Source organism: Marmota monax, unplaced genomic scaffold, assembly GCF_021218885.2.
Source record: "Marmota monax isolate L192 unplaced genomic scaffold, Marmota_monax_Labrador192_F-V1.1 WCK01_AAM20220418_F8-fsc00019, whole genome shotgun sequence".
Taxonomy (NCBI): Eukaryota; Metazoa; Chordata; class Mammalia; order Rodentia; family Sciuridae; genus Marmota; species Marmota monax.
Window position 1 is genome coordinate 19,577,320 of NW_026695242.1, and position 10,016 is coordinate 19,587,335.

General features: G+C 31.7%; 1 protein-coding gene across 3 annotated transcripts in view; it reads left to right on the plus strand.

Moving 5' to 3' along the window:
• The window catches only part of Ipmk (inositol polyphosphate multikinase), a 49,509-nt gene extending 41,284 nt beyond the window's left edge, over positions 1–8,225 (plus strand). For all 3 annotated transcript variants that reach the window (XM_046419577.2, XM_046419575.2, XM_046419576.2), the window contains exons 5-6: positions 947–1,028; positions 2,838–8,225. In XM_046419577.2, the coding sequence (XP_046275533.1) occupies positions 947–1,028; positions 2,838–3,460 (705 nt within the window). In that variant the 3' untranslated portion in view covers positions 3,461–8,225. The remainder of the gene's footprint in view (positions 1–946; positions 1,029–2,837) is intronic.
• The last annotated feature ends 1,791 nt before the right edge of the window (positions 8,226–10,016 follow it).

Here is a 10,016-nt window from a genome sequence, read left to right on the forward strand (position 1 = left end):
CCTGGCTCTTCTTTTTTTTCTAAGTGAAATGTTTTTTGGAAGAAAGGGCAATCCTTTTTTTGAGTTGGGGCCTCATTATATTGTCCAAACTAGCACCTAAAATTCCTAAGCTCAAGCTATTCTCCTGCTTCAGTCTCTTGGTTGGGACTATGGGGGTATGCCACACCTATTCTATGTGAACTTTAGAATTAACTTACATGGTTAGTTGTAAATTATCTGAATAGAATTTATATCTTTTATGAAGTGGAATTGTCTTCTTGGAGAACATTCATGGGTGTTTGTTTTAGGAATGTTCTAAAGATGTCTTCATATAGATTTTATACTTACTCAGTTTATATGTCTTAATCTTTTGGTTTCATTTGTAAATGGGATCTTTTTTCCATTTTCTGACTGGTTTTATGATTATAAAAGATTGTTTTCTGTTTACTAATTTGTACTTAATCACCATTTCAGATTTTTATTGTTTATATTCATTTTCAGTCGATTTCTAGTTTACAGCAATTACCTATGAAGAGTAATAATTCTATATTGTCCTTTTTATATGATTATACCTCTACTTTTTGGTCTTATCTATTTGCATCTGCTACTAACTCCAGAACAATATTAGATAATAATAATGACAAAAGACATTGTGATAGAATACTTTTTGTGGAAGCTTTTTATATTTTAAAAGAAATACTTCCTTATTTTTCCTTTAAACCTGATGCTAACTTTTGGTAGATTGAGATAGATAAGGTTATCTACAGTGGATATTAAATTTGTTAAATACCTTTTCAGCATCTGTTGATATGAGTACGTGATTTTTTTCTTTTCAAACTATTAGAATGAATGATATAGGTTGATTTCATTTTTAACTCGCCTTTAACTCATATTGCTGGGTTAACCTCATGTGGTCAAGAGTATTCTTTTTTTAGTGTTCACTGTTTTTCTTTCCTCTTTTTGATAGGTTTATCATGTTCATTCTGATAGCTATGAGACACAAAATCAGCACTATGGAAGAAGCTTAACAAAAGAAACTATAAAGGATGGTAAGTATTTAAAAAAGAAATAATGTTTTTTTTTATAGTACCATTAACACTAATTCTGAAGTCATTTCAGTTTTAGTTTTCCTTCAAAATAATAATCAAATTCATAATAATTTTTTTAAATGAAACAGATTCACAGAATTGGATTAATCAGAACTCCTGGTTCATAATGCATCCAAATCATGGGACCACAGATGGCACTTTTTTAACATTTTCATTCATATCTTACTAATAAGTGTGTTAATTTTTCATTACTGTGACAAAAATCCCTGAGACAGTCAACTTTTTAAAAGGAGAAAATGGGTATTTTGGCTCACAGTTTCAGTGTATGATCATTTGACCTTATTGCTTTGGACTTAGGGTGGCACAGTACATCTTGGCAGGAGCATGCTGTGGAAGAAAACTGTTCTCCTTCTGGCATCCAGGAAGCATGAAGAGGGGGACAAGGGGCCAGGATCTCAATATGCCCTTCAAGGGCACAGTCTCAGTGACCTAATTTCCTCCCACTAGACCCGCCTCAAGGTTTTTCCACCTCCCAGTAAGACCAAACCTTCACACATAGGCAGGGGACACTATAGATTTAAACTAGCCCTATGCTTTTTAAAAAAATATTGAACATTTGTGAATCAGCTATCTAGCTCATACTGAAACTAAAGGTTATCTTTAAAATCATTTTTTAAGTAAAGACTATGAGACATAGTATATCAAAATTGCTTGTTACATAAGAGACTTTTAAGATACATGCTGTGTATAATGCTTTTTTGAAACTTCCAGTGTGTAGTTGAGCTATAAAACTTTTAAATAGTGTCAATATATACTTCTAAAATATTTGTGGTCAAAATATCACAAAAACAAGGATATCCTATATCTCTGAAACGTTCATTCTTAGTTCTACTAAGATAAGGACCAGTTTATGTGTAGCACGAGTTTGTGGAAAATTTTTATGTTATGTATAGAAAATAAACATCCACAGTGTGAGCCTGACAGTTAATGCTTCCTTTGGTATACTTAACCAATAGCCAGATAATATTCAGATTGACTTTTTAAAGAATATTTTTCTGGGATACAGTTTGGTCCTATCTGAATATATTTCTTAACAGTTATTGTTCCAAGGTGAAGGAACAAGTTATTTAAAAGCAGAAATAAAATTGTACATACCCATAAATTCCCAAGTATGACAAAATTTTAAGACATAGTTTTAAGAGATGCCTAATGACATGGGTTATTTAAAACATTTAAAAGTTTCTGTTTTACTTAACAGTCATCCTGGAGAAGTGCTAGTCTCAAAAGCAAGTTTTAACTCTTGTGAAAAGACTAATCAGTATTGAGGAAAAATAAAAATTAGTAGAATTATGATTTGGTATTTGGTAACAGGCCATTGACATCATTAAAAATGGTTATAATTTGACTCTAGAATTTAGATTAACTCTTAAATGTGATTCTGACAAACAGGTATTTTTTTCCATAAAATTCCTCACAGTAGCAAATTTTTGGAATGGCATTTCTTCAGAGAAAACATAGAACTAAACTTCCAGTCTACCTGTCATAAATTTATTTTTCTTTTTTCTTTTGTTTGAGTGGAGTATTTCACTTTACATTTGTGTCATTTAAATGTTTTCTTATATGAGTTCATCACCAAAAATTGAGATCTAAGGTTTCTATGTCTAACTGGAATTCCTAGAATTCCAAGTTTAGCGAAGTAACTGTAAGGATGGTGGGGAAAATACTGAAGAATTTTATCTACTATGAATCCACTTTCCAAATGATAACTATTTTATACATTGATTCTAATCCTAATGTATTGTTTTATAGGAGTCTCCAGGTTTTTTCATAATGGGTTCTGTCTAAGAAAAGATGCTATTGCTGCCAGTATTCAGAAGATTGAGAAAATTCTGCAGTGGTTTGAAAGCCAGAAACAGCTTAGCTTTTATGCAAGTTCATTACTATTTGTTTATGAAGGTTCATCTCAGCCAACCACTACAAAATCAAATGACAGAACTTTGGCAGAAAAGTTTTTGTCCAAAGGACAATTGTCAGACACAGAGTTACTGGAGTACAACAATAACTTTCATGTGTTAAGTTCCACAGCAAATGGAAAAATAGAGGCTTCAGTAGGTAAAAGCTTATCCAAGATGTATGCTCGTCACAGAAAAATGTATTCAAAAAAACATCACAGTCAGACTTCATTGAAAGTTGAAAATATGGAGCAAGACAATGGGTGGAAAAGCATGTCACAGGAACATTTAAATGGAAATGTACTTTCCCAACTGGAAAAAGTTTTCTACCATCTTCCCACTGGTTGCCAAGAGATTGCGGAAGTAGAAGTGCGAATGATAGATTTTGCTCATGTGTTTCCTAGCAACACAATAGATGAGGGATATGTTTATGGTCTAAAGCATTTAATTACTGTACTTCGAAGTATTTTAGACAATTGAATCTTTTGCTGCAGTCTTTTTAAGTGGTGGACAAATCATCATAAAGAGCAGCAGTCATTATCTCTGCACCTGTAATGCTGTGTAAAAACTTTGTATTGTGAGTCAACATTTTATTTGTCTTTATACTTTTGGTAGAAAGGTTAACTTTTTTATAATCTTACTCAGGAATACTAATTTGTTCATTAGAAAACTATGAAGAATAAAGAAACAGGAATGTTAAGCAGGGAATGTGGTGGTACATGGCCTGAACATCTATTTGGCTCAAGTAAAATGCAAACCATTATTCAGTAAGAGTTTATTTAGCTTTCTGTAGCCAATGTATCATGAAATCTGTCCACCCAACCTTGAAAATGAGCCATATCTAACCTATGACATAATTAGAACACCTTCAAAATCTAGAAAGCACAGGTTGATATCCTTAGTATTGCTATGTATGAAGTTATTAAAACTGGAGAAAATTCTACTTCAGAAATAAGTACCATTTAGGTTTTATATTAAAAGTTCAGACCAGCATATCAAAAGGTGCTTCTTAGTGAAATGATTTAGAATTGTTGCATTCCAAAAGCAGGTTTTCCATTTAATTTCCATTTATCTATGTAATACAAAATATTATACTTTGTGAAATACACAACATAAATGGACAACAACAGCAACAACAACAAATATCTTGAAATTAAAGGCACTGATGATTTTTACCAGGGTCAGAAGAGAGAAATTATTTGCAAGAAACAAAATTTTTTCTTTAAAATTCTTTTATTGCAAGTTCTTTTGTGGCAAAAATGGAATCTATATTTACTACAATGTGAGAAGACATTACATGATATGTAGGTATACATATAATACTTTTTCTCAAACAGAGGCTTCAAAAAGGTGAATGATTGAAATTTTATTTTTCCTCTAAACAATATTTTAGAGTGTTTTGCTTTTAAAATTCATGTATTTGTGGTCCCACTTAGTTAAGCAGTGGTATAAACGTTTGTTGCTAAATATAGTGTTTCTCAGAATTTGGTTAAGCAGTGAAAAACAGCATCTGATCGTGTAAGTGTTTTTAAAAATACTGTGTGTAAATTAGTACATTGTACAGGGTTTGGCACATATCTAAATCTGTGCTTCTGTTTCACTATTATTCGTAACAGCTTTAGATCATATCAAAAGAGAAACTAATTTTATTGGGGGCAGAGGCAAAAACAGATTTGTAAATATTACCTTTGTTTTACACACACACCACGTTTTAAAAAATAACTAGGTAATTTTCATTGAAAACTTGTAAGACTTTAAAATTAAATTTGAAAATAATTTGATGTTAATGCTTTCAAAGCACTTTGATTCATTAGTAATATATCTAAGTAGTTGAGCAGTTTTACCATATTCCTGGAACACATTTTGAAGTTATGATTTAAGATCTTTTCCTCCTCTTTTTACCTCAGAATCACAATTTAAACTTTTAAATCCAAGTGCCATTTTTATGTGGTATGGAGGAAATTTTGTTTCTTAGCTTCCCAACTCTCACTGAGGGTACTTTGCAAATATCTGAGTCCAAACAAAGTCACCAGATAAATTTCTATGAATACTGTACTTAGCAAATCTTTTAAACTGGCATAACTTTATATGCATTTTGTTATTTTTATTTAGAATTAGTGTAAAATATTTTTCCTTGGGATGTAATGTTTTTCTGTATTCCCAAGTGGGTATTGGCCATACGTTTTTGTGGGAATGAAATTCAAGTCTTAATTAATAAGAAACTTTTTTTAGTTTTACTCGTTTTTTCCTTCAATATGGACTTTTGTTGTTGTTGTTGTTGTTGTTAGATAGTGTTAAGCTCATATAAATGAACACTATGTTGAATCTTCAGAGGATTTTTGTATGGGATTGTGTCAGCCTATGTACATTAAATTTAATAAATTTAAGTATTATCAGATTATTTGCACATTTTAGTTCAATAAAGTCTGAATCATCTGTTCTAGATTTTCTTTATCTGTATTTGGAAATAGAGTTTTGTAAAGTCAATGTCTTGCCTTTCTGATAAAATAGATCATGTTTTGTTTTAATAAAACAAGAAGTGCTTTTATCTTTGTTTTTCAGGGAAGGGATTAACATTTAATTCTTTTTGTTTACATTTTTTTATCACTGTTACCCAATGATCATTTTATGTTATTACTTTATAAGTAAGCTTGTATGTAACAGAATAAGTATCTGTTTCTGTAATCTACATGTGACTATTATCTAGTCCTGTTTTAAGATTATGCGGAAGTATGCCACTGTGGGGATGAATGATCACTATTCAGCAAACATGTTTGAACATGTAAATGTTTAAGAAATAAGCAAATTAATGATATGGTTTGGGTTAATAGGATTATTAATTTTTTCTCCCCTAGGAAACATAAATAATAATGTTAGTGTATTTCTTATGAAATGCACTCATATAAAGGACTTTTAAGAAATTGTGGATGTGAATACATTTCTCAAATGAAATTAAATTGTAAAATAGTTTTATAATAAAGTATTTACATTAATTGATATTTTAATATGGATGGAAGTTGCATAGATTGAAATAAATTAAAATCCACGATAAATGATACATATTTTATCTAAATAGTTTTTCAAGAAATAATTATGAAAATGTGTATATTAAATGGCTCTAACATGGAGCTTGTATTTCAAATTGGTATTCATGATTCTTTGTTTTATATGTCTGGAAAGATTGTACTTATTATGCCTCTTTACACTACAATTTGCTACTGTGGGCCTCAAGACTGTTCTACTGAATTAGATAACTTTTAAAGAATTTTGGATTAAGTATAATTTAGTATTTATGATTTCCAAGATATTCTTATCATGTCTGTAAAGTCTCTACCAAATTATAATATTTGAAAAGGAATTAATTTCCATAGTTCTTTGAGTTGTAGTTTTCTTGCTTCAGGAACCTGGAAACACATTTTTAATTTTATTTTTTAAGGATATTGAAATATTATAGGATAAACAAACTAGAACAATGAAATAATTTTATCATGAAATTACAGAAATCATGTCCACTATTTTAAAGCATTGTCATCTTTTTAGAACCATTTTATCTTAGAGTTGACATTTAAACTTGATTTGCTTTAAAAATTGTTTACAGTGCTTTGTAATTTTATTCCTTATCCAGTGCCTTTAACCTTGATTTGGTATATTTGTAGCTTCAGTTTTCCTTTCTATTGTATCTTATAATGTCTTTAATAGCCCAGGAGGCATCAATCTCTTCTTAAAAAATTGTCAGTTTGATTATCTGAAGATGTAGTAATTACTCATTAATATTTTGGGAAACAAATACAGTTTCCTTTGGAGGCCAGGCTTCTTAGTTTATTCAAAAACATCGGATGTATCGGATGAATAATGTGTGCCAAGCATTTGTAATCCCTACTCCTAGTATACAGTTTGAACTAATCAGACAAGGCCCTAACTATTTTAAGCATCCTGTCTAGGCCAAGTGGGTTAGGAACTCAGTTTAAATAGAGATAGAGAAAAATGCATTTAAAGATAACTAGCATTTGAGTTAGTGTAATGATTAATAAGTACTGAATTAAGGTGAGGCAACTAACCATTACAAAGTTTAGGTATTTTGCAGCTTTGTAAACTTCATTTGACTCTTGAGTTTGGGTAGTAGCTATTGATAGTGTAAAAAAGCCTTAATTTTTCAATATTCTTGGTGGTAAAGGTACGTTTACTTAGACTGTCCATTTAGAGTAGTGTTTAACATAACATTACTGTGAGAAAAACATTCCATTACATATTCATAAGCACATTAACTGCACATTTTAAAATTGTATTTTACAGTTTAGTACAAGTAATTTTAGGCCTCAATCTTAAATCACTGGTATTTAAAATTTGGCAGTAGGGGGTTGTAGTGGCTCATGCTATAGTCCCAGAGACTTTGGAGGCTGTGGATTATAAATTTAAGGCCACCCCCAGGCAATATAGGGAGACCCTATCTCAAAAAGTCTGGGGATATGTAGCTCAGTGGTAGAGCACTCCTGAGTTCAATCCCCAGTACTACCAAAAAAAAAAAAAAATTATGAAATTAACGTTTTGACTCAGTGATTTTATTGAAATTTTAAATAGTTCAGGAAAATTGTTAGTATTTCAGGGAAAGTAGAGTCATCATCATTTTTTGTTAATGTTTTAAATTCTTATTGCTTAATTTGATGGATTCTAGTAAGAGGAAAAGGTACTCATGCAATTAAACAAATTGGCATGTACTTTCAAGAATTGTTTTGTTTTTAATGTCATCATTGGGGTTAAATTTTGGCCTGGTGTTCACCTAAAATATAAACAGTGTAATTATAAAGTGAAATAATCTTAAGTATGATGTATGATACACCTGCATATAAATGAAAATGGAGTGCACACAGACACTTTACTATGGGAACTGTACTGGAAGATTTATGAAAGCATGTGAAATTGCACCTAAAATTGTGTTATTAGTGACTATAAGCAGCAATGCTAAATTTCTTGTACTTGATGAATGAATGTACTTAGTCACAGTAACTTTGGTTTAAATGTCTAAGTAATGTCTTTAGTTTTTTTTTTTTTTCTTTTTTTTAGTGTGTTTGTAATTTGTACTATTGATGGGGGTTATTCTTGGACTGCAGGGGTTATTGTCAATGTGTGATTTGTGTTTTTGTTTTATAGAATCATCTAATGTGATATACCAATTTTTATAAGTGATATTTAGATAATCCTAATAACTGTGTATATTTGACAACCTATTAAAATGTTTTGCATTGGAGTTTTTTTCCCCCCCATTACTTGTAGCATGCTTATAGCCTCATGGTAATTTAAAAGTCACTCATTCAGTCAAATATTTTAGTGTGTTTTATGTACCAGAAACTATAGGCATCACTAGGAATTCAAAGATAGAACTAAGTGTTAGTAGAAAGAAAGTCCACTTCAGGAATCATTTTGTATGAATATTTTCTATCATATGAACTAAATAAAGTCTAATTTACAGAAGTGGACTATAGGAGAAACAAATTGACTTGGCTGTGAAAACAAAGTAGATAAATTTTTGCATGTATTTGAAGCTTAGTGAATTGGTTACTTAATCAGTGACCCAAGTTATTATTTTCATGTATTAAGAGGAGGGTACACCTACACTTTACCAAGCATAGTCTTTAAAAAGTTGAAGATTCAGTTCCTGTTCACAAAAAATATGCTGTCTGGTCTTGGCGGGGGGGGCGCATGTAAATGTGGGGTAAAATGTTATTAGAGCTATGACTGATACCTAGCAGGATTATGAAAGAGGGCAGTTGGAACAGCACAAAGAAATAAAGGGTCATGGTTCATAACAGCAAATGTAAGTCAATGTCTAGAAATGTCTCATTCAGCTTCTGTGTGTATGTACATGGGAAAGATCAATACTTCTCAAAGCACCCCCTCCCCACCTCCCTGCCCCTGTTATGACTGGCTGCCAGCTGCTGAAAATAACAGGGAACCCTGCCACTATGGTCTCCTCGTTACAGCTAAATATAAAGACTTCATCTTTTAGATGAAGTGAAATACAAAGTGAAAATAATTTTAATGTAATAATAAGAGTGAAAAATAACCTCTTGTGGATTTTGCTTCAATGCATACTCTTCAGTAGTGATGCTGCTGGTCCATGGACCACACTTTAGCAAGATTTGCAAGAAGTTCTCAGAATATATGAATGTGGTATAATTCATATGCTTGGTTTGACGTTGAAAATTATGAATTTTTAAGGAAAGGTAGGAATGTCTTTAGAATTTTTTTGTAATGCTGAGGATCAAACATGGGACCTTGTGCATAATCAGCAAGCACTGTACCACTGAGCTACACCCCTAGCCCTTAAAGTTTTTACTACATGTTAACATAATTTGAGAAAGTGCCTTGGGATTGCCTATTTTTTTTTTTTTTTTTTTTGGTAAGGATCAAGGTAGAAGTCATCATTTTGGAAACAGTTGCCATTTGAGTACATTTAATAGGGCAGCTCTGAATATTGCAAAGCAAGCACTGGGGACTTAAAAAAAAAAAGTGTTTTTGTTTGTTTGTCTTTAATGGAGAATTTCCATACAAAGAGAAAGCTGTTTTTGAAGGCAATTCATTGGCTGGGAAGAAACCCTCGTTCAGATTTGTTAATTAGGGCATCTAGCGGAAGGCCAGCAAATACTGACTTCATATCCAAGTCTATTAGAACATTCTGTGGTTTGACCTTAAGCAGTAGGTGTGAGTGCATTCCATTAGCCATCACCGGAGGAACACAAAGAAAATGAATATGATGGGGTAGGGACATATTATTCTATGCAGAGATGAACTATATTATCTCATGCATTTTGAAGATTATAAACTTAAGGTAAACAGGTTTAGCTTATGGGATTCGGATCCAGTTCAAAAAACATCGTCATGTTTGCTAATTTGTAAAGAAACTACTACCACAGTCTTAATTTCCATTTTCCACACTCCTTACAGTAGTTGGCCCTAACCCATCCAGGTTATTTCAGAGGCAGAACAAATCAAGCAATGGTCTGACCAGCTTGAGCACTCTGTCAGCAATTGTTGCTGC